The sequence below is a fragment of the Toxorhynchites rutilus genome, chromosome 3 (genome assembly GCF_029784135.1).
Source record: "Toxorhynchites rutilus septentrionalis strain SRP chromosome 3, ASM2978413v1, whole genome shotgun sequence".
Lineage (NCBI taxonomy): Eukaryota > Metazoa > Arthropoda > Insecta > Diptera > Culicidae > Toxorhynchites > Toxorhynchites rutilus.
In genome coordinates this window covers 200936091-200960478 of record NC_073746.1, presented here as the reverse complement: position 1 = coordinate 200960478, position 24388 = coordinate 200936091, and the positions used below count along the sequence as shown (strand labels likewise).

The following is a 24388-nucleotide window of genomic DNA, read 5'->3' as shown; positions in this document are numbered from 1 at the left end:
TGATAACACTTCATTCGAAAGATAAAATGTCTACGCGTTATATACTTGTTACTTTTTGATCCAAAAACTTGTTTCAATAGTCTTAAAATTGCTTTCAAAACAGGCTATTGAAATCACCAATCGGTATATAAGCGAGCGGCGCTCGGAAATCCACTCAGTTCTAATTGAACAGCGATTGGAGCATGTTGTCGCTGTTGCGGTGAAGCTCTTTATTTTTTCATGATAGCGCGGATGAACGGTGTCACCAAGAGCCTGTTTGTGCACCCTAGGCCAGAAGGGAATCTATCAGGAGGAGAGTGATGCCACAAACGGTTCCCTGGGAAGACATCGCTACACACACATACACGCGCGGCTATTAACAGGTGGTTATCGAGTTGGCATTAACCACTTGTGGGCTTCCAGTATCGAGGAAAATGTGGAAATAACTAATCGTTACTGAAAATAATCTGCCAGTTCCTCTGGGAATTTTCAAAATATATTCATGTGAAAGAGTTTAATTGAATGTTTTCTATCCATGTTACACTGTGACAAAATATGTTTCAATCAAGTGCTATTAACAGGTGGTTATCGAGTTGGCATTAACCACTGGTGGGCTTCCAGTATCGAGGAAAATGTGGAAATAACTAATCGTTACTGAAAATAATCTGCCAGTTCCTCTGGGAATTTTCAAAATATATTCATGTGAAAGAGTTTAATTGAATGTTTTCTATCCATGTAACACTGTGACCAAATACATTTGGTTTTGTGGTTTTTCAATCAATCGCAATTAACAGGATAGCTTCAGAAGATTATTCTTCCCCATCAGTAGGATATTTCCGTATCCAATATTGTATGCGCCCGCAATCGATTATTGCTCAGTCGCCGAAAGTTCCGAGCTCAGAGAGTTCATTCCCCTCTAGTTTGCCTTCCAAATTGCCATCGTAAACCACACCTTCTCTCGATTCAATCACACACAAAAAGCATACTTAAGCGATATTCTGGTGGTGAGACACATTCATTTTTCGTGAGGACATCGACAAGACAACATCGTTGCCTAACGTGCTGGAGGAGGTGGATGGCGAAGGATCGACACATACACGCGCAGAACTCTTTCCGTTAGGATGCCATTCAGCATCGAGAAAGTTCCGGAAAGATCTAATCATTGCTGGAAAATAATCTGCCAGTTCCTTTGGGAATTTTCAAAATATATTCATGTGAAAGAGTTTAATTGAATGTTTTCTATCCATGTTACACTGTGACCAAATATGTTTCAATCAAGTGCTATTAACAGGTGGTTATCGAGTTGGCATTAACCACTGGTGGGCTTCCAGTATCGAGGAAAATGTGGAAATAACTAATCGTTAATGAAAATAATCTGCCAGTTCCTCTAGGAATTTTCAAAATATATTCATGTGAAAGAGTTTAATTGAATGTTTTCTATCCATGTAACACTGTGACCAAATATGTTTCAATCAAGTGCTATTAACAGGTGGTTATCGAGTTGGCATTAACCACTGGTGGGCTTCCAGTATCGAGGAAAATGTGGAAATATCTAATCGTTACTGAAAATAATCTACCAGTTCCTTTGGGAATTTTCAAAATATATTCATGTGAAAAAGTTTATTTTAATGTTTTCTATCCATGTAACACTGCGACCAAATACATTAGGTTTTGTGATTTTTCAATCAATCGCAATCAACAGGATAGCTTCTGAAGATTATTCTTCCCCATCAGTAGGATATTTCCGTATCCAATATTGGATGCATAAAACCTTGTGCCTCCAACGTAACGCTCTCGTTTTCGAAGTTCTCCAAATATTCATTCATTCAGAATGAATTCAGATTCAACTTCATACAAATGATCTCTAAATCAACGATAGTCCTACGTCACCCTTGCGGTTATACCATAGATATAACCCACTTCCTGTTTTTATACAGTGATACCAACTTGAATTCGAACACCACCATGCAGATCTTTTCACAAATTTTGAAAGTCGAAAATAAGGAAGATGCTTTTCATTTCTTAAATAAATGTTTATAGATTAGCGAATGTATGAAAATTGACTCAATCTCATATTCGTACGGTAGTGAAATTTCAATTGACTCCAAAGGCGATGATCAATTTCAGGATTTCTTCTTTAGTACGGTAACCCTTGTTCATTGCAATTGCCTGTAGCTGCTTTTAGTCGGTATCTACGAGCTTTTTGGTTTACAGTTGAACCTCGATTATCCGCGTGTTATTCGAGAGAGCGAGTTCCATAGTAATTCTATTACCTTCCCGAATTTCGTCAATCAGTAGTAGGATTCCACTCTTTTGTTTTGGTCATGGCTTTCACAGTATCTGACCACTGGTGTACATGTCCATACAAATGGATAGTCAAATGATTGCTGTATTGATGAAACATAGTTTTCATGCTGATATATTTTTTTCCTGTTTGCACCTCATTTTTAGGCATTTAAAGCTTTATCCGCGATTTTCGTAATCCACAATGACCTTGCCAGACAATTCTGCGGATAATCGGGGTTCTACTGTATCTGGTAGGAATATTCATCCCCCTTAAGTGCGCTTCACAAACAGCGTCACCGTCACCGTCCCGTCAACTATTCTCTTGGACTTATTTTGCGGATGTCAAAGTTACCGATGATTGTGTTTGTGAAGCATACGATTTGCATGGTATTATATTTGACATTTCATTCCTTTACGTTGACTTCACGGTGACGGACGTTGTATGTGTAGCGCATTTCAAACTGCAAGAAATACCGTTGCGTTGGTAATGACTACTAGCTCTGTTTACATCACCATCTAACATTTGCGGGCGGAAACTAAGTTATAGTTCTGATAGATATCCACTTCAATACCGTTTCGAAACAGTTTCGCTGCGTGATGAACAACTGTCCTTCACAGCAGTCGACGATGTTGCACACTGCTGCAAAACTCAATAACAAATAATTATACAAAATAAACGATTGCACCAAATTGATCACCGCCAGTGACAAGCGTTCCTCACGGCCAATGATCACGGCAATAACCGGCAAAAAAGGCCAGTCACAAGTTAAGTACAAGCTGAAAAAGGAAATGAAAAACGCTGTTAGTTCTTCATTCGTTAACTATGTTCCACAAAATCGCCAATTAACAACTTCACTCAAAATACAGCAAACCACTCAGGGATCACACATGTTTTTCGAAATATGTTTGATCTTTGTAAATCGCATCCAAACCGTGAGCATATCAATATTAACTTAAGAGAATTCATTATTGGTGTGTAGTTGATACGCGCACAGAACAATCGTCTTGAATTTGTACCAACAATACAGCCCGTTCAGTGATATGAGCGTTACATATCAAGGGGAGAAAATGAAATGATAAATTTTAACATTCATGTTATATGATTAATGAGATTTTAGAAAGTACTTGCCATTTGTTTCTAGAATTATTTAGAAGATTCTTATCACGTTAATTTGGCACAACTATTATCGACATTTGGCATAAAAAATCATCAACGTCTAGTAAGTTTTAGTAAGTAGTATACTGCCCTTCTACGCATAATTGTCCCATGTTACTTTTTGACGATTTTCACTTTTCTTCATAAAACGTTGTTTTTATGCATAATCTTACGGAAAAACACAAAAAACATAGTTGATTCCCAACTTTTAAAAAACAACATTAAACTCAATTATCCCATGTTGATATTCTATTCATAACTGTCCAATCATGTATTGTTTGTAGATCCAGATCGAATAAGTCGGTTCAAGTACAAAAATTTCATGTCACACTTTCAGCAGGCCTAATGCACTTTTTTCTTATTTGGAAGAACGAACTAATTCTCAAACAAAAAAATCTCAATTTCTAATGCATTCAAGAGCGAAATTCACAGCCATTCGAGTGGTATAAATAGTTCGGAACGGTCGTTGAGTGATTGACGATTTACTAGGGAATCAAAATTCATGGTACATTTGGCTTTTATTTGATACCGCTTTGTGATCTGTGTATTGTATTATTTTTGTTATTTTTTACGATAAGTCGTGCTCTGAATACATAAAAGAAGAGAACTTCGAGAAAAACACATTACCAATGCAATCAGGTAAGGTGAAACGATGTATCAAAATCACAAATCGGTCAACGTAATGAACAAATGTATTTATGAACGCTAGTATGGGAAAAATCAACCCTAAAATTAAAAATATTTTTTTCCCTTGTTGGGTGTGAACCACTGCGTCCATTATTTTGAACTATTGTGGTATGCCCCATTTTTCATACTACGCTTCAAACTTATCTACTGCTTATTGATGAAGAAGTAGACTGAAAGCTATAGCGAGATATGTGCCAATCAGGAATAATCTGTTTGATAAAATTTATAGTCCTGATCGGCGACACAGACCAAACTTTATTGGGCTCCAAAAAAGCCTTATCAAGGTGCTGAAGTCTGCGTCTTATTAATGCTCCGCATTTGCAGAGCAAATGTTCCCAGATATCACTTTCGGCATTACAAAAGCAACAAATATCATCTTGCACTAAACCTATGTTTTTGAGATGGTATTTACTCGGACAGTGTCCTGTTATAATGTGAATGTGAATGAAGTGAATGTGCTGAAGTCTTTCTTATGAAGACTCAGCAATTATTGAGTAATTTTAATACTCGGCGTGATAATTCTTTCGACTGGTTAAGTTGTACAGCAATCCAGTTGGCCGTTACTTCCCGGTCTTCTCATTTCTTCAGCTCACTCTTCAACACACATTCAGAAAATCCACAGAATGGTTCTGAACCAGTGAAGGGTGAGCTTGAGCCGCTTATTGCGAGTTCATCTGCTTGTTCATTTCCCTCTATACCGCAATGGCCAGGAGTCCAGTACAGTTGTACCGAAATTTTTCTGACATAATTGCTGTAAAAGGCAAATGCATTCCCAGACAATTTTTGAATAGCACTTGAAAGCATTGAGGGCTTTAACCCTTTCACGTACAACATCGAGTCTCACTCGATATGAAATGATTGTGCCAAAACGTACAATATCGAGTCTCTCTCGTGGCGCGCTTGGATATCACAAGGCGCTAAGACGCTCAGCAGAGTGGTATTATTACTCGATGCGTGACCCATCGAAGCGTTTGCATTTGGTCCGTTCTTTTGAAAATCAACTTATACGGGAAGGGGTTAAGTGCTGCTTGGCTGTCTTTTTTTATAGAGGTGAGGAACGCTCTACCAGCCTTACCTGGGAAGGGTTAACCCAGACGTCGAGTGGGGATCGCACCCACAAAAACCAAGCCCTCTACTCGTTGCCTCATTCCCCCTGGGACCACATCTAGGCGACTACTTCAGGGGGCGGCTGTGCTCATGCACTCCTCGAGTTTACAACGCTGAATAGCGTTATCCTTCCTTTTTCTCAATATTTTTTTTCTCCATTTCTTTCCACTGCGCTTATGTCCATTTCGCAGGCATCCATTTACCCATCGAGACGTGAACCGATTAGGAATTGCCCTCCAACTTGACGCGCAACCCGTCACAGCCACCCTCGCAGGATTTCTCTTCCCAGCGGAGCGCCGATTAGGTAGTGCCCTCGAACATGACGCGCACTCCGTCACAGCAGCTCTCGTGGGGTATACACCAGTTTGAAGACGCCCTCCTTGACACTCACTCCGTCGTTGTTGTCCAATCAGCATCCGTTTACCTGTCGAGACGTGAACCGATTAGGTAGCGCCCTCCACCTTGATGCGCGCCCCGTCACAGTCACCCTCGCAGGATTTCTCTTCCCATCGACGTGCCGATTAGGTAGTGCCCTCCAACCTGACGCGCGCTTGACTGTCTGAGAAGATGCAAATGTTAGCATGTCTATAATTTCTTTTAAGGCATACATTTATACATTCTATTATTGCAGCTACTTCTGCCTGGAAAACTGTTGGCTAGTTCCCCATAGCTACAGAAATTTTTATTCTGGGACCATACACTCCAGCACCTGTTCTGTTTCCCATTTTTGACCCATCGGTATAGAACAGGATTGAACCATAACGAACAATGGGTCCACCCACATCCCATACTGAACGAGAAAGTTCGATCACTCTGTACTGAATGTCATAATTTGTCCTAGGTTCCACCCAATCACTGTTCATCTCTGAGGGTAAGAGATTCAGGATGCTCAAGTGACCAGTTTTGTCCCCGTATAATATTTTTTTATATCTTTTTAGCTTTAGAGCGCTTCTATTAGCCTCCAGCTGAACATGTTGACCCAAAGGTAACAGGTGAAGGATAGCCTCCAATGCCTTTGAGGGTGTGCTTCGCATTGCTCTTGTTAGGCTAAGCGCAAATTGAGAAGCGTATAACGCTCGTGAGCTGGCACAAGACGACCAACACGACTCATATGTACCACAAATGTAGCGCGGTGGTGCGCATATTGAGTCGCAGTTTGCTGTGAATAACGTGCCACTTGCATACAATGTCTGATTCACACAGAGTTGCGCGATATATTTATTTACTAACACAACTACCCAAACGGCACAACCATACAGTGCCAGACTCACGGTGCTATATGATTGTTCACCAACACATCCACCACAGCCTGCACGACAAGCACGAGAAACTGTGGTTCAGCCACAGCGTCACGCGAGTCGCCTCTCACGAGCGCTGCACTATTTCTGCGCTATACGCGTCTCAATATGCGCCTGGCCTTACAGCAACGCATGCCAGTCGTTGGAGTTTGTTTAGCTTTTTTGTAGCTACTGTCTCCTTAGTCTTTGACCACCATACTAGTGAGGCATAGGTTATCCTAGGCCGCACAATTGGTGTGTAACCATTTTTGGTTTAAGGCTCCATGTTCTGCCTATCATTTTAGACATGTTCTATGTATTCATGTAGGGCTTTCTCCATAGTTTTCAACAGTATTGGTGATAAACTTATTGGTCTGCATGATTTTGGAAGTGATTTGTCACGTTTCTCAGCTTTTGGAATGTAAAGCTTTTTAACGAGTCTCCATGTGGAAGGAATGTGATCTAGTGTCAGACTTGCCTTAAAAATCTCGATTAGAGATGGAATCAGCTTAGATTCTCCTTTTTTAAATCAGGGCTGGAAAAATTCCATCTGCACCTACGGATTTGTATGGTTGAAAGGATCTCACCGCGCTTTCTATTCTGGCCCTCGTGAAAACCAATTCAGCAACTATGTTTGCGACTTCCTTTGCACTTTCATGATACCTTCGAGAGCATTTTAAGTCGCGGTTATAGCTAGGACTGGTATCAGAATGAACCGATGTAGATCAAGGGAAGTGAGTTTTCATCAGTAAGTCTAATACTTCTGAGGGAGAACCGTCGTCCTTTTTGAGGGAACCTAGCCCGTTCGAGTGGTCTTTTGCGAGAGTCTTGCTTAGTCTTGCAACGATTGGGGTACTTTCAATGCTTTCGCAGTTATTTACCCAAGATTTTTGTTTAGATCGTCTTAGTTCTCTGTTATATTCGGTTAGGGCGCTCTTATATTGAGCCCAATCCGAATTGATTTTAGCTCTGTTGAACAGCTTCCGTGCTGTTTTACGAAGCCACTCAAGCCTTTTTTTCCACCACGGAACTTTCTTGTCGAAGAAACTCTCTTTAGTGGACAATCACTGTTATAGACAGAAACTATCGTATCATTTAATTCTTTTGAAGTTGATTCAATCTGTTGAATCTACCTTATCCTTGTATTAAAAATTTTTGACTCGAGTTCAAGTTGGTTTTTCTTGGATCACGATATTCTCTCTGTACTGTCAAGCCACGAAGATAATGTGATCAGACAAAGACGCCTCTTCCGAAACGTACCAGTTGTGTATTTTCGAAGAAATTACCGGACTGCACAGTGTTAGGTCCAGGACTTCTTGTCTGATAGCGTTTATAAACGTTGGTTCATTGACTATAATGGCTATGTCAATGTTGTTTGAAGAGAGAAATTCTAGACATTCACCTCGACTGTTTATGTCAGTACTACCCCACAAAGTGTGATGAGAGTTGGCATCACAGCCGATGATGAAGTCTTCTTTGATTTCTCTGCTATAATTTACGAACGCCGCAACCTCTTGGGGAAGTGCCTCAGGTACGTCGCCATGGAAATAAGCCGACGCAATTATTATGTCCGATCTTCCCTTTGCGGTTGGTATCTCAACTCTGATCGTGACGATGTCCCGTTGAATGAACTCTGTTATAGGAAAGCATTTAATATTTGCTTTTACTAGAACAGCAGTTCTTGGGGAGTCATGCTTGTCATCGTAGAATAACTTGCATGAACCAGTATGAATACCAAGTATTCTTCCTTTGTGGACCCAAGGCTCTTGAATTAAAGCTAAATCCATAGCTTCTCCAGTGAACCTCCTAGACAGCACGCTCGACGCTGTTTTAGCGTGATGGAGATTTATTTGTGATTTATTTGGAGATTTTACCTCAGTGTTCTGCGTTATTTTCGACCGCTTGTTTTGTTTATTTGGATGTGGATTATTCATAGAAGTCCCACGAGTCTCGTGGTAAAGAAGGTCCACTGCATCAGTGACCGGCTTAATGCAGCAAGGGAAGACGATAGTGTGGAGGGTGCCCTGGTGCTCCACAGGCTTCGTTAACGGCAAGGTTTAAACCTCCCTACCATTCATCCCTTGGCACGGGTCGCGTCACACCTTGGTTTAGAGGTTTATCCATTACTTCCTTTCCATAATAATCATGGCAGCTATTACAACCATCTTCCTTTTCTGGAGCTTTGGACCCACTGCTCTGGTTTCTCAATAATTTCAGGTTCTTTTTCGGACATGCTATTATTGAGATCCTTCATTCGCAGGCGGAGTTCAAAAATAGTTACTCTATACCCAACATTCACCACCTCGAAAAAACACCCATTGCGAATTTCCAGCTCAATCGGACTTAGGGGAGAGTGGCGCAAAGCGGTCAAAGTTTGAGTTTTTTGAAAATCTAAAAATCACACAAGGGGGGAGTAAAGGAAATCGGGGGTTTCGAAAAAAAAAGTTTGATGACAAATGTCTTAATATTGCGAATGAAACGTCGACATCTAGTGCCATCACGAACATTTTTTTGTCAAAAATCGACAATCTGGGACTTAGTTTTTTCGGAATACGAGGCAAAACGTATGATTTTGGGCGCCAATAAAATAGATATCTAGATTTTTCATTCGGAACTTGCTGCGAAATGTTGATTTGCACGATAATATACCCTATGCAAAATATTAGCTCATTCAGATTTCATTTACTTGTGTAGTAGGCGTCAAAATTTGAGTTTTTTGAAAACCTAAAAATCACCGGAAATCGGGGTTTTCAAAAAAAAATTGTGTTAAATGTCACGTTGAGATTTACAGTTATCTAAAAAAAATATTTACGTATATTCTACTTCCGGGCTTTCCAAAGTATTTCTAATCACCCAAGTTGACCGGCATGTGAGCACTCGCTCGATTGGCCAACTAGGTATAGACCATAAAACCGTTTGGAACCATTTGCAGAAGATTGGATTCCAAAAAATGCTGGATGTATGGGTGCCACACGAATTGACGCAAAAAAATCTTTTACACCGAATCAACGCCTGCGATGCACTGCTGAAACGGAACGAACTTGACCCATTTTTGAAGAAGATGGTGACTGGTGATTAAATGTGGATCACGTACGACAACCTAAAGCAAAAAAAGTCGTGGTCGAAGCGCGGTGAGCCGGCCCAAACCATCGCTAAGCCCGGATCAACGGCCAGAAAGGTTTTGCTGTGTGTTTGGTGAGATTGGAAGGGAATCATCCACTATGAGCTGCTCAACTATGGCCAGACCCTAAACTCGGTTCTCTACTGTGAGCAGCTTGACCATTTAAAGCAGGCGATTGACCAGAAGCGGCCAGAAATGATCATGGATGGAATAGTGTTGTTTTCCACCAGGACAACGCTCGTCCTCACACATCTTTGATAACCCGCCAGAAGCTATTGCACCCTATACCCGACCTGGTCCGGACCTGGCTCCAAGCAATTATCATCTCTTCCGGTCCATGCAAAACGCTCTCGGTGATACTAAGTTGGCCTCAAAAGATGCTTGCGAAAACTGGCTGTCAGAGTTTTTTGCAAATAAGGAGGGGGGGGGAGGTTGTGGTTTATAAGGGGAGGGATAATGAAGTTGCATTCAAAATCGAATTTCGATCAGAAATACGACATTTCTTTTTCCCCAACTCTATATATAAAATTGCGCAGAATTCAATTTCTTCCAAACCTATCGCAGTCAAATAGTCTTTTATGGTTATAACATTGTAATTCATGGAAAGAACTACAAATCTTCCATAAACTCACATAGCAAAATTCAAAACCAACTTCACTTTCACCGCAACGCCGCCTAGGTGTAGATTTGTACGTTAGATCGCCAATTGCGTATTGCTGCTTGCTAGTTGCTCATTGCTCCGGTGTGCAAGCCGTCGAAGAGTTGTGGTCTTATTTTTCGTTGTAGAGTAAATGGTAAACGGATAACGGAGTGAGATACGTTTACCCATACGCAGTCTCAATCTCGCTGAACCACATTCTGAATCCTTTTATTCTGGTAGTAATTCCAGAATGTAATTTTAGTTTTTTGTGCTGTTGATTCCTTAGTAGTTCGTCTAGAAGACATTGACATTGTGAAGTTTAGATCATTTAGAATTCATCATGCAGGAAAAAAAAAGAAAAATAATTGTGCGCAATCATCTCCTAATTCCATCGGCATCACGCTCAGGAGCTTGAAAAACTGCTGGATTATTTTAAAAGTAATGTAATGCAAGTGATTAAAAAGTAAAACTCTCACAACTGCTCGCGAAGTGCAAATCAAACATCAGAGTGGAATCCTTGATCGTCAACTGCGGATGAACATATTTCGAAAAGCGAAGACTGATCCCAAAATCTCGGATTATGATTTGGCGAAAAACTGAATGCTGAATGAATGCATGGTGCGGCGAATTCATCTATGAGAAGGCTACAAGCATCTACTAGTGTTACAATAGATAAATACAGGTCGGACTCGATTATATAATGACTCGATTATATTAGGCTGTCAAAAAAGTCCTGCAGTATTTTTTTTTGAATTTTCATTTGTTCATAAAATTAGTTACAATCATCTGTTTTAAGTCAAATATGCGCCGTTTTGTTCGATGACTTGTTCCCAACGAGATGCCAACTTCATAATACCCCTGTTATAGAAGCTCGCTTCCTTATTGGCAAAAAAAACTGGGATATCCAATATTTTCACAGGCCTCTTTTGTGGCTAACTTCTGACTACCTAGCTCGTTCGCCATGGACAGGTGGTAGTCACCGAGGCCTCAAACAACAACCAGAATCCGATTCAGCCAGCGATTCCCGAACTATTTGGGCAAAGAGAACCCTTTTCCAGAATCAAGTGATACCAAATTACTTTGAAAATTTTATCTTTATCTTATTGATACAAAATACTTAACAAATTCAAAAACATTGCATTTGATTGAGTCAAAGTGAATAAATTTTAAATCATTTTCTCAACAATAAATAGACATAATATTCAATAAAGAAAATCATAATAATTATTAATACGAATTACAACAATAATAGCTTCTACTACAAAATTAGTCATTCTTAAAACAAGATGGTTCACGTAACACAACTTATACAGTATATTGAATGTTTCAAATGAGAACTTGTTTTAATTAATGAGATTCAGACCTCCCAAAAACAGTTTATAGAATGACTATATAAGTCGCTAAAGTAATCTAAAGTAATAAGTCGCCTAATCCATACCGCTGATCATCCGCTCGCGGATAATCGGGGTTCCACTGTATGTTGTTTTATTTATTCATATTATCTTACTGGGTTGTATCTAGGACACTACTGCATATTTTCGACGTAGAACTACGCAATAACATTATACAATCCAGACGAACCAGCCCAGGAGGCTGAAAGTCTCAAAAATAAATAAAATAAAATTATACAATCCACTTGTTCACCACTTCGAATATTATTTTAGAATGCATCAAAATTTTTGTAATAGATTATGTTCTTCGTTACAAATAAATTTGATGAACGTCCTTTTACGTTTTATATGATGCCTAGGACTACCAAAATATGTGAAAGGAAGAATTGTCCAAAGCGGATTCTCCCGAGGCACATTAATTTTGAAGTCCGTGTTAGGGAAACATAGCTCGTTGGGAACAAAAAAGCCCCCGACTTGCATGTATATTTGCAAAGCGGATTTCCACAGGTACATCGATTTGTGTTGGGGAAACCGTAAATCGGGCCAAACAAAACTTGGCAGTTAGGGCGTTTAGATAACGCTTGATATTTTACAGTTATTCAATTGTTGTAAACATCTTTCTGATCTGTTGAGAAAAGTTCGAGTTATAAGCATTCGAAATACGGGTAGGGTTAGCAGAACACAAATCGGCAGAACAAATGTATGAGAAAAGGAAGAGATTAGCGAATCGTAATGTACAGCATATCAAACAAATCTCAGAGAATTTCCGATTCGATTGGTATGCAAACCATGAGAATTCGTTCACAGTGAAAATAGTTAACGTTACCTTTATTTCATAAAAACGTGACCTGTCTCCTGATTTGGCACCCTTCCTGAGAGACGTAGTTCTACGTCAAAAATATTGAAACTACATACTTCTCAATTGTCAGTGGGGAACAAAAATCGATTTTGGACCACTCACCCCAGCGCATGTGGTATTGTGCGCTGATGCTGAGCGCACTTACTGTGAGACGTATCACTTCGGATCAGGGCACATAAATTGGTAAATTGTCGGGATGATATTTATGAAATATTTGAGTATTCGCTATGCGATAAATCACAAAATATATTGTAGGTTTGTTCCGTTGCACAGGTGCTTTCCGGTTGCCCTTTCTGGCAGCCCATGGAGCCCACAGGTAGTGAAATATATCAAGAACTAAAAAGTACGTGATAAGATAGCGTTTGACGCACAATAGATCACGCAAATAATCGTCGACCTGTATGGTCGACGATTTTGAATACATTCGATTTTCGGGATTCCGTTATGGGTCCACAGGAAAACCACGCTATAGAGGTGACATTTCAGGCTGTGAATATCATACTAACATTCTTTTTTTTGGACGTGGAAAAATTGGAAACGTGGCGATTTATTTCTCATCACACTCTCCTTTTAGCTCGATACACTTGACCCAGCGATGCTCCAACTTCTTTAATCTATCTGAAAAATACGTTTTCTTGAGGTCTGCAAATTAGGCCTCCGTGGCGGCGATGACCTCCTCATTCGACCCAAATTTCTGCCTGGCGAGTGACTTTTTCATGTTTGGAAACAAAAAAAAAAGACGCACGTTGCCAAATCTGGAGAATACGGTGGATGGGGCAGCAGTTAGTAGTGCAATTCGACCAATTTGGCCGTGGCTACGGTGGAGTTTCCATTTTTTCAATTTTTCTGAAATCTGCGGACGCTTCCATACACGATCAAAACAAGCCGTTTACGAGAATATACTACACGATAAGTAATCTCTCTTGCGATACAGACACCATCGGACGGTGAGGCTCAGTACTTATCGAATCGCCCTCGTATACATCGCGTGCCTAGATCAAGCATTCATAGTGCTTTATTAATATTTCGAAAATATATTTGACTATACATATTTAATTCTTTGCTTACTTTTTTTATAATTACAGCACGCGAATAATGTCCGGCGAGCAGCGGAAGAATATCTTTTACGAAGACAAGCACGAAATAAATCCATGACAAAATCGATGACGTCCGGTCTGGCTGGCCCCATATTGAGTATGGGTAATGTCCATTTTTTACCAGCGGCCAAAAGTGGTACATTCTTCGCCAGAGATAATGTTTCGAATTTCATAGCATGGTGTCGGTAGGTATATATACCAAATTGAAATAAGTCATGAACACTTCAGAGGTAATCCAAAACTCTATTCGTTTTTCAAATAATCTAGCTCATCTATGTATATTCCAAGCTGTAGATAGTGGGGTTTGCTCTTTGAAAATCCGGTACTTTCCTTCTTTGGAATCGTACTAGAACCGTTCGCCGTAGTCCTTGTTTTGACGAGTCAAATGTACAGAAATATAACTGTTTGTAGTCGTCCACATCTCGTAAACAATCTCAGATGTTTTCCACTGCCAATGATTTTTTCGGTGAAAATTTCGGCTTAAGAAAACTTTATACAAATCGATAATTAACATACAACGAAGAAAAAAGTATTGCGACTTTTGAAATCCCGCGGGTATACTCTTCGTGGCGACAATTTAGGCCATTTTGAACGTTCAGTTAATTTTTGACAGCTGCTTTGCTTTAACGTGTTTTGGTCGTCTTCGATAATTCTATAATTGAACTTTAGTTTCCACATAAACATAACCATAAACCATAAACCCATGAACCCATGATTCACACCAGTTATGACCCTCTGAAGCAAATTTGGGTCATCGCGGACATAGTCCGACAGCACGACAGCAAAAATTTCACCCATATTACAAAATCTCTTTTTATTCATTTATTTACAGGAAAAGTCTACAAATATTCGAATGTTTACTTTTCGAAACCGACGATTTAATAATGCGAAAAAACGAAAAACACGTTATCCTTTGTCTCTTGGAAGTTGCTCGACGGGGAGCTAAATTTGGTAAGTTTGTGCTCGGAAATTATGACTGTAGAAACTATGGTCAAATTTGGATTCAAATTCACGGTTGATGTCTATGGTAGCGGAAATTTTGAATCTCAAATAAAATGGAACTGACGGACCAACCAGTGTAAATAACAAATATAGGGTGGCTCAAAGCTACCGTCTTTTTGATGTGGAACTACGTCTAACCGGAATCTATGGAGGGTAAAATGAAAACCTACACACAGAACGTGCATGAAAAATGAAAGATTATGAATGCTTATAACTCGAACATTTCTTAATAGATCGGAAAGATCGTTTGCATCAATGAATCGGAAATATTTCACGCATCCATCACAATTGATAAAATGTTATTTTCATGAGATAAACAGTTGAATAATTCTGAAATGTCAAGTGTTATCTGAACGCCCTAACTGCCACATTTTGATTGTTCCGATTTACGGTTTCTCCAACACAGACTTAAAAACCAATGAGCCTGGGGAAATCGGCATTGCAAATACATGCAAGTTGGGGGTACTTTAGTTCCCACCGGAATGTGTTTTCCTAACACGGACTTCAAAACCAAGGTGCCTTGGGAAAACGATATTGCAAATACAGTGAATTCTTTTTCACGCGACTGATGCGTGCGCGCAAAAAATGAAATCGCTTTCAAAAAAATCACGTAATTTCGAGCAAATCGCGTGAATAAAAATCGTATAATTTCGAGAGAACCACGTAAAAAAAGATTGCTCCATCACCGGCACGCGCTCGTCACAAACTAACTCGCAAACGCTCTCGCGCAGAATAAAACAACGCACAAAAAATCGCGTAAAAAAGAATCCAGAGTACATGCGAGTCGGGGGCGTTTGCGTTCACACCGAAATGTGTTTCCCTAACAAGGACAATAATTGCATAAGGAAATGTAAAATACAATGTTCGTTTGACAATTCTTCCGTTCACATATTTTCGTATCATACCAAACGTGAAAGGACGGTCATTAAATTTACTTGTAACGAATAACATAATCTACACAATGAATGAAGTGATTTTATATGGTATTTGTTCAAATTCTTTACATACAAAGCTGAATACAATTGAATTCGAAAATTGTTTCATTCAATCAATAATTTGATCAAAACAAACAAATGATTACTAAGCCAATGGTAGTCTCACGTCAACCTCGCGGTTATATCGTAGACATAACCCATCCACCTCATCATACAATTGATGTGTAAGTGCAATATTTGCATGTGATTGATAAACATATAAACCCTTCTGTATTCGCGCGCAAAATCATAACTCGTATACTCGCGCACGGTGTCACAGCTATTGCTATCGTGTATTTTTAGGCGTTATTATCACATTTCGTTTTTCAAACGGCCGCCATTTTGTTGTTGTTTGTTTTGTTTTGTACGAGGTTCATGCGATAGCGATAGGTGTACTGATTCAGAATCTGTCCGATTATTTTTTGTTTCAGATAACCAGAAGGGCTGGAATCATGTACATCATGATACAACTTTTTTTTGAGCACTCTCACTTTATCAGCTCTTAAGTATTCTATTTATGAATATTTTTTCTCCGCTAATTTTTATTTTATTGTTAAAAGATTGATGAACAAATAATTATGTAATGGATAGCAAAAATATTCTTTATTTTATTTTTACGTATCTCGAAAAACCTCCGAAATTCGTGTCTCTACACTAGAATACCCCCTTCAAGAAAAACGTATAGGGGAAAGTCGGGAAAGACGGACACTCATGTATTATTGATAAATAATACATTTTTATTTGGAATTCGAAGGATGTACAAATTTGCAAAACAATGTCAATCAATACTTTTGACACTAACTTTGTGCACCTAGCTGGCCTTCTGTTAAATTGTAAATAGAAACATAAAATGATCTGCAAAGAATGGTTCGATGTGAATTTTCGTCTGCAGAAAATGAGGTTCTTGTTGTTAACAAGTATTTTTGGGTAGTTTTCGTTACGTGAGTGTTTCACCATCACTTTCCTTGCTTTTTTATCGAATCAGTGGTAATTTTTCTCGATTTTTCTCCAGAAATATTGTTATCTAATCAAGTCAGGAAAGAAGCACACTCCACCGATGGGAAAGACGAACATGTTGTTTTGAAAACAATTTGATTGTCCCCTCCTTTTTTAACAGTTGGCCACTAACAACGTTCAAAAGGGCAACCAGAATTCATGAACGAACCAGCGGATGGGAGAAAACTGTTAAGGGATGGTCCTCGTGAACACAACTGCGTTAAATTGCAACATCCCAAATCACCAACAACTTCTAGGTGATTTTAATCAAGCCTTTTTGTTCAATCATTTGTAAGGCCTATTTGAAGACCTCAAAAACCTGTTGAGTACATCAATTTGAATTTCAAAATATAACTTTTCAGTTAGTGTCCATCTTTCCTTTCGAGTATCCGTCTTTCCCGACTTCTTCTCATTTTTTCAAAGATGCCGGACACATCAATTTTGCGAAGTTTTTTGTTCAACTTTTACTTAAGGTGTCCGTCTTCACCACCCTTTCCCTAGTTGAATGAAAAAACGTCAAAAAATACTTTTTTTTAACTTCATTCAGTTTTAATAGTCATTTAATTCAGCCTTCTCAAAACAAAATTATTGATTATCGGCCTGTGAAACCGTATGCGAGAGTACAGGACGGTTAAGAATCAGATAACGCCAAAAGTTTGCAAAAAAATCTTCGAAATCAGTTCCTATTTGATTAATTTTCTAAATTATCTAAACAAACTAGTAATATGTACTACAATTTGTGTTTGTTGATTATGGATTTTTGAAGAATATCATTATTTGAACAGGCATGCTTGCCCCGATGCTGGTGCAAATGGAGAGACAAATCGACAAGGAAATCGCTGCCGATAACAAAGCGAATGGCATTGGCTGTGGAACCCAGACCGACGGCAATGTTCATTCCGTTGCGATTGGTGTCGAGGATAATCTGTTCGAATCCGACAGCGAGGACGAAGACGATCCAAACGGACCGATGATGATGTATGGGCCACAGCCACAGATAGTCACCAACGATTTGAAAAGTTTGGACGAAATGGTGAGTACAAGTAATTTGCAAGTAAATACACACATAAGATTGATGTAAATAAAAATATCCGTACAGGAAATGGTATTCTGCAAAATGAATCCATAGAACCAAGTCAACATTGGGTATGGTCAGCTTTTACTACAATAACGTTGTATATGCGTTATTTTATTGGTTGTTGAGAGAAAGATCTTTCGCTTTTCATCCATCAAATGGAACCAGATGTCCTTTATCACGGAAGGCATTGCGGACCTTTGAGCATCAACTTCCATTCTGGAGTACCACATCAATTTAGTGGATTTCGTATTTTTTAAAGTTTGTCTTCAACCACTGAATACATTTTTTTTATTGAAATCCAATGCTATTAGTAATGAGGCTTTCATTCGCAATTGTTTCCGCATTGATATTACAAAATCGGTTATAAAATCGCATTCGCTTTAGCAGCGAATATGTAAATTAAGTGAGTGGTCAATAGATGACGAGTTGTGCTTCAGCCATTATCTTACTTTCCTCATATGAGTTCACTTTTGACGCCGTTACTCTTAGCTTAGTTTTGCAATAAAAATCGCGCACTGATATAGTCTGCGACATTATGAATTATTCATAAGATTTCAGCTAGACTCAGCAAAAATCGAAACCGAAACCCACCCAGACTGATGTAAACGGATGACGTTGTTATTGTTGTAAGTTGTATTTTATTAACTGTTTATAGGCAGTCTATTTTAGAATTGACGCAACTGCTCGATCAGTTGCGGTCATGCGTATTTGCTATTTCAGGCCCCCGTCCATGTATGGATAAACGCATATATTAACTAAAGGTAATTTGCAAACATGTCTGGACAGTTATAGCTAGTATGAAATATTTTCACTAAATCCAGTAGGTGAATGTTGTTATTCTGGAATAAATTGTTATTCTGATTGATTAGTAACAAGATTATTTAATACTCGTATTTCTATATATTGAATACAACAGTGATTGTAGTTATGCGAGTCGGAACAGTTCTTCTATATTGTAACGATACGATTGCATTAATTCGGATTAACGCATTCATATCGTTACAATATAGGATGCATTAATCCGAGTTAGATAAGGTTTTAATCCATCGCAGAAAGCGATGGATGCTAGTAAAACGATTTTGGTTTTATGGAATCAAATTTCTGCGAACTGGAATTTGAAACTAGCTTTATGAAGTACATTAAGTATTATTAGGGGAAGGGCGGTCCTGAATCGACCCCCTGAATAAGCCCGAGCCCGAGCACGTCAACAACTGAAATCGAATGTAAGTAATCCGTGTATATACAAAAATCTTGATACTTTTGGACATCTCTTGTAGATAGAGTGGTCCACTCTATCCCATTCCATTAAGCATTTCCAAGGCCATAGCCGATTTTGCTTCAGCACTACGAAGGGATTTCTCTAGAGATAGGCAATAGGCAAAAATCAAAGATGAACCAAAACACGTGTAAGGAAAGCAGTTGTCAAAAACTAACTGAACATTCAAAATTGCCGTACTTGTCAGCATAAGTGATATATATGAGTACAGACCTCGTACATTGCATATTAACTTGTGACATGGCTATTGTACCGCCCGACATCTGATCCTGCATCGATTGAGTCTAATCCGCGGCTACATATTAGGAAAAAGTACTCCATGATTACTACAAACAGCTACGATAGACGATAGATTATTCTCTCCCAGGATCAGCGTGTATCAGCCAAATCAGCCAAACAAATTCGGGAAATACCACGAAGCTGACGAAATCCACACCGAAAAAAAAATTCATATCAGATTTATCTGTATGACACATATATTTTTGCAATCTAGCCGCGCGTATGAGTTACATTAATCTTGCTCATGGAATTAAATTTTATGTGCGGTTGCATATAATAATGGATTCATTTACTTACACGTACTCAAAACGGATTCTTTTTATTTCATGAAACTCAAAATATTATTATCGTCAGAAGTTATATGAATATTGTGTACCTTATTCACTTCTCTGATTAAAGGGTGTGTCACATCAAATTGCATCATGGAAAAAACGCTGTAGAAATTTAATTTTTAGGAATTATATCTTCAGCTTTCGCTTATAATCAGATAAGAGTGTATAGATCACGTTGGCCATGCTTCACTGTCAATTTTTCTTAAATTTGGAAAAATGTCGTCGAACGGAAAAGAGCGTCGTGAATTAATCCTGTGCACTCATTTCGAGAATCCGGAGTTGTCACATCGGGACATCGGTAAAATGCTGGGAATCGTCCAATCCACGGTCAGCAGAGTACTAAAACGATACTTCGAGAACCTAACCATCGACCGGAAGGTGAAGAACGGCAAAAATGGATGCTCCGTCAGTGAAAAAGATCACAAGCGCGTAGTTAAGCAGTTTAGACGTGATCCGAGAAGTTCGGTCCGGGATGTCGGCAATAAGCTGAATTTGTCAAGTTCATTCGTCCAGCGGACCAAGCAGCGGGAGGGCCTGCGTACATACAAGGTAGAAGGCTCCTAACCGCGACGAAAGGCAAAACATGGTGGGGAAGACGCGAGCCCGGAAGCTGTACACCGAAATGCTGACGAAGCCGCATTGCCTGGTAATGGACGACGAAACCTACGTCAAAGCGGACTTTCGTCAGCTGCCGGGCCTGTTGTTCTTCTCCGCAGAGGACAAATTCAGCGTTCCGGAGGAGATTCGCAAGCAGAAACTATCCAAGTTTGCCAAAAAGTACATGGTGTGGCAAGCGATCTGCTCTTGCGGAAAGCGGAGCGCCCCGTTCGTGATGACCGGCACGGTAAACGGGCAGGTTTACCTTAAGGAGTGCCTACAGAAGCGCTTACTACCACTATTGAAGCAGCACGAGGGCCCGACCATCTTCTGGCCGGATCTCGTTTCGTGCCACTATTCAAAGGACGTGTTGGAGCGATTATGAAGCAGGCCTTCCGGAAGAGCCCAAAAGTTGTCAAATCGGAGGCGGACTTCAAGAGAAAATGGATTTCTGTTCAAAAAAAACTACAACCTGACGTTGTACAGAACCTTATGGACGGGGTAAAGAGGAAGGTGCGAGCAAACGGGCTTGGGCTCGAAGTATGAATAAAAAGAAAATGCCAAAAGTTGTTAAATAGTTTTTATTTTACCGTCTAAAATTTTCAAAAGGATCGGTCTACTGGGCGAATTTCTACAGCGTTTTTTCCGTGATGCAATTTGATGTGACACACCCTTTATAGTAAGTAAAAAAACCGAAACATTTTTCTTCCCTACTCGTGTTATTCGAGAGAGATACAAAAATGCATGTCATGATACATTTATTATTAAACTAGATAACATATTACTCTTAATACAATAATCACTAATACCTTATCATCTTCATTTTCCATTAATGATAATTCATTAGACTTTCGGAACAGAAGTTTGTTTATGATATTATGAACATACATTTTTTTTATTTTTCTGACATCCGTCCTACTGAGATTACTCTAACTATGTAAATTAATGGTAAAATGTAAATAAATGGGCTTGTTTTTTTTAAATTCCTGCATCTTGTGTGGTTCTGCATTAATAGATTCCTCTGGTGTTCTTATTCCTTGTATTTTAAGAGTTTGTGCAAATGATCCTGTTTTAGTAGATATTGCAAAATAGTGCAAATTCTTACTGCAAGGCAGTGATTATCGAAAGAGAAAGATGAAGAAACGATAAAAGCAAATAGCATCTTCTGAATATGAGTAAATATTTTAGATTGATTTTACAATAGTATAAGATAAGTTCCGCAAGGGGTACGAATATCGCTTCGTACGTCACTCAAAATCGAGCATTTGTACAGAAATAACAAACGATTTATGTTCCAAACAATACATTTCGTGTGAGTTCTTAGTACTTTTGAACATTTACCTTTGGAGTTATCAGTCCGTTTAAGCAAGGACACCAATTTCAACGAATGGTTATCCTTATGATTCAAGGACAAGTAATACATTCAGATAGAGTATACTCGAATTATAGTGGCTTAGTCCCTTATTCTGTGCAGAATATAACATTCGGACGTCATTGACAAACATTACTTATGAACATTTGCGAATATTATTTGAATATTTTATACTACTTTTGAGCTGATACATGTAATCCTGTTTATCTGTTTATCCGAGACGGGTTGACGGGTTGTCACCACACCGCGGGATAAAATATGATTACTGAAAGAATCACCAAAATGGTTACTTAACATTTGATCTTCGTGCGGAAAATGAGCAGTCCATCCTTATTAAAAGGTTCAACATGCAGGTTGATTGTTGTTATGCAATTGATGCATTTTTGTTTGTTAGTTACCTTTTTTCATGTTTGAAAAGATGTACAATTGATGAGGCGTATTCGTCTAATAGATTTTCCGTAGTTTTGATTCCAAGGCTTAGATTATATTCTGTTATTATACCTACAAGCTGTTTCTGACTTTGGTTAGAGAATTCTCCCGTGTTACTTCTTTCCAAGAGCGATGGAGTTTTCCAGTAGAACTGGTTCGAACCAAATGAATTAATGTTACACAGTGGCCGCTTCATGTAGTAATTTCGAGGAACTAAAAAAGTAAACTTACGGTATCTTGCTTGCCATGTGAAAATCTATTGGAAGATTTCATTGACATCTATAATCAGTGGGGATTCGGATAAATCTTTTACAAGTTCGTTTTTTGTTATGGTCCCGAGAGTCGATGCACTGTAACCACGGGCTGATGAGTATTGATGGTTTTTTAAATAAATTAACTAAAAACAAAACTACAGAGCTCGAAATAAAGTAATCTTCGAAAAGCTGTAACAGCTCTGCTGAAAGCTTGGGAATTTGAAGAGTATGGGCCGTATTCCAGAAAACGAGACGAGCAATTCGTCTCGTCTCGGCTTCATTCACCGTCGAGACGAGCACAATATCCTATTCCGGTACACGAGTTTCATTGAAATGTATGTATGATCAGTGATGTGATGTTTTTATTTTGAGAAAAAAACACACATTTTTAAGATTAATCAATCGATACTTCTTCTCTGTGCCAAAATATAAAAAAAACAACAAAAAGGAATAAGTTTCATATGAGGGGCTCAGAATGCAAGAGGTGTAAGTGGCTTGATCGATTTCTCTTCATCAACTTTTTATTTACTTATTAACTCAACTGCAAAAACGTTTCAATTTAAGTTTGCTATACAATCCGATAGATGAGGTTCTGAGTTATCTTCCACATTTTCAAATACAGCTCGGAATGTATTTGTAGCTAAGTTATGACCAAAAGAGAGAGTCGATGTAGAGAAATCGATCAAATCACTTACACCCCTTTCATTCTAAGCCCCTCATATATCTTTTGATTTTATTGCTATTTTTTTCTCGAGCATATAGTTTCATCCCTCAGACGTTTTGTTATTATGGATCTCTTGGGGACAATGTTTGTTCACCTAATCAACGATTTATCAAGAAAAGTTTGAAACCTATATGCATGTATGTATTTCCAATAAAGTAGTTGTTTTGTATTACTCATTTTCGTTCAATATTTCGTGACGTGACGTTTAAATATATTCAAAACAGTCATTTAACATCCCAGGATATGAGTTCAATGCTTACATTTGGTTGTGTTGTTTGGAAAAGGCACATTTGAAAATCAGTAAAATCTTGCAATTACTAAATTGAATTCGATGATTGCAGTTGAAAACATACATTGCTTATGCAATACTAGTTTAGCCATGAAACAGTTTTTTGAAGATAAAGGCGGAACAGAAGAATACCGTCACTTTAAATCAACAAGGTGAACAAACACATCAAACAAACTAGACGATTCGACTGATTCCTCGGCGAGCGCAGCCATACGGTCGTCGAGCCAGACGAGCTACTCGTCTATTTTTAGTCGAGCTCGGCTTCTGGAATATGAAAACAAACGAGACGAGCGCTCGTTTGCTCGTCTCGTCTTCTGGAATAGGACACTGCCTTCTTTAAACACGAATGGCTGTCATAACAAGGACAAACACACTGAGAATCTATTCTCACAAAAAAATAGTTGTAAATTAAAACCATATGTATTCCATAGCATCACATATAAGAATAATGTACATTGCCATTGAATTTAGTGGATGTCAATTAGTATCATTCGAGCGTCATTCTGTGCTATCTATACGAAAATTAATTTCAGTGCAGGCGGCATTAAGTGAGACCAGGTCTATGCAACCGTTGCAACAATGAGTTGGAGCGTCAGTGGAAACGGAACCTTCGTCTTGATGATTGCTATCCTGAATCTTGGTTAATTCGACCTTCTTCTGTGGAGAAATCAATATAGAAAAGTAGTCTCACTCGACTCAATTATCAGCTCGACAATTGGATTAATAATGTTATGTTTACATTTTCTTTGCGGTTGCCAGTAATGACAATCGTCAAAGTTACCGATACCGCGTAGCAAAATGTATCAATCATTGGTAATATTTACAGAAAATATGTATGTTCAGTCCCTGAAGAGAAGAGAAATATTGCATCGCGAATTCATTCCCTCCACCTTTTGTGATTCTTCTGTCAGCTGGCATAACGGCCCAGCAGAGAGAAGAAGAGAGTATTTTTTGTCCGTGAAACAGCGCACATTAAATTAATACCATAATAGAAGCAGAACAAGAAACCTTGAAACGTGTTGGGACATGTTTCTTCCTCCACCATATTTGGCTACGGGTCACATGAACAACGGCGGCCCTCCGTCCTCAGAAGGCCCGCAGGCCTCAGAATGACCATCATTGATCTAAAAAATTGACATAAGACACAGTTTTCACATTACTGGGTATACTACAGATACGTTCATTT

At 38.9% G+C, this 24388-nt stretch overlaps 1 protein-coding gene across 5 annotated transcripts in view; it reads left to right on the top strand.

Moving 5' to 3' along the window:
• Positions 1–24388, top strand: part of LOC129775756 (GAS2-like protein pickled eggs) — a 71939-nt gene that overhangs the window by 27660 nt on the left and 19891 nt on the right. For all 5 annotated transcript variants that reach the window (XM_055780829.1, XM_055780827.1, XM_055780828.1 and 2 more), the window contains 3 exons: positions 13589–13785; positions 14433–14551; positions 17358–17605. In XM_055780829.1, coding sequence (XP_055636804.1) covers positions 13589–13785; positions 14433–14551; positions 17358–17605 — 564 coding nt within the window. The remainder of the gene's footprint in view (positions 1–13588; positions 13786–14432; positions 14552–17357; positions 17606–24388) is intronic.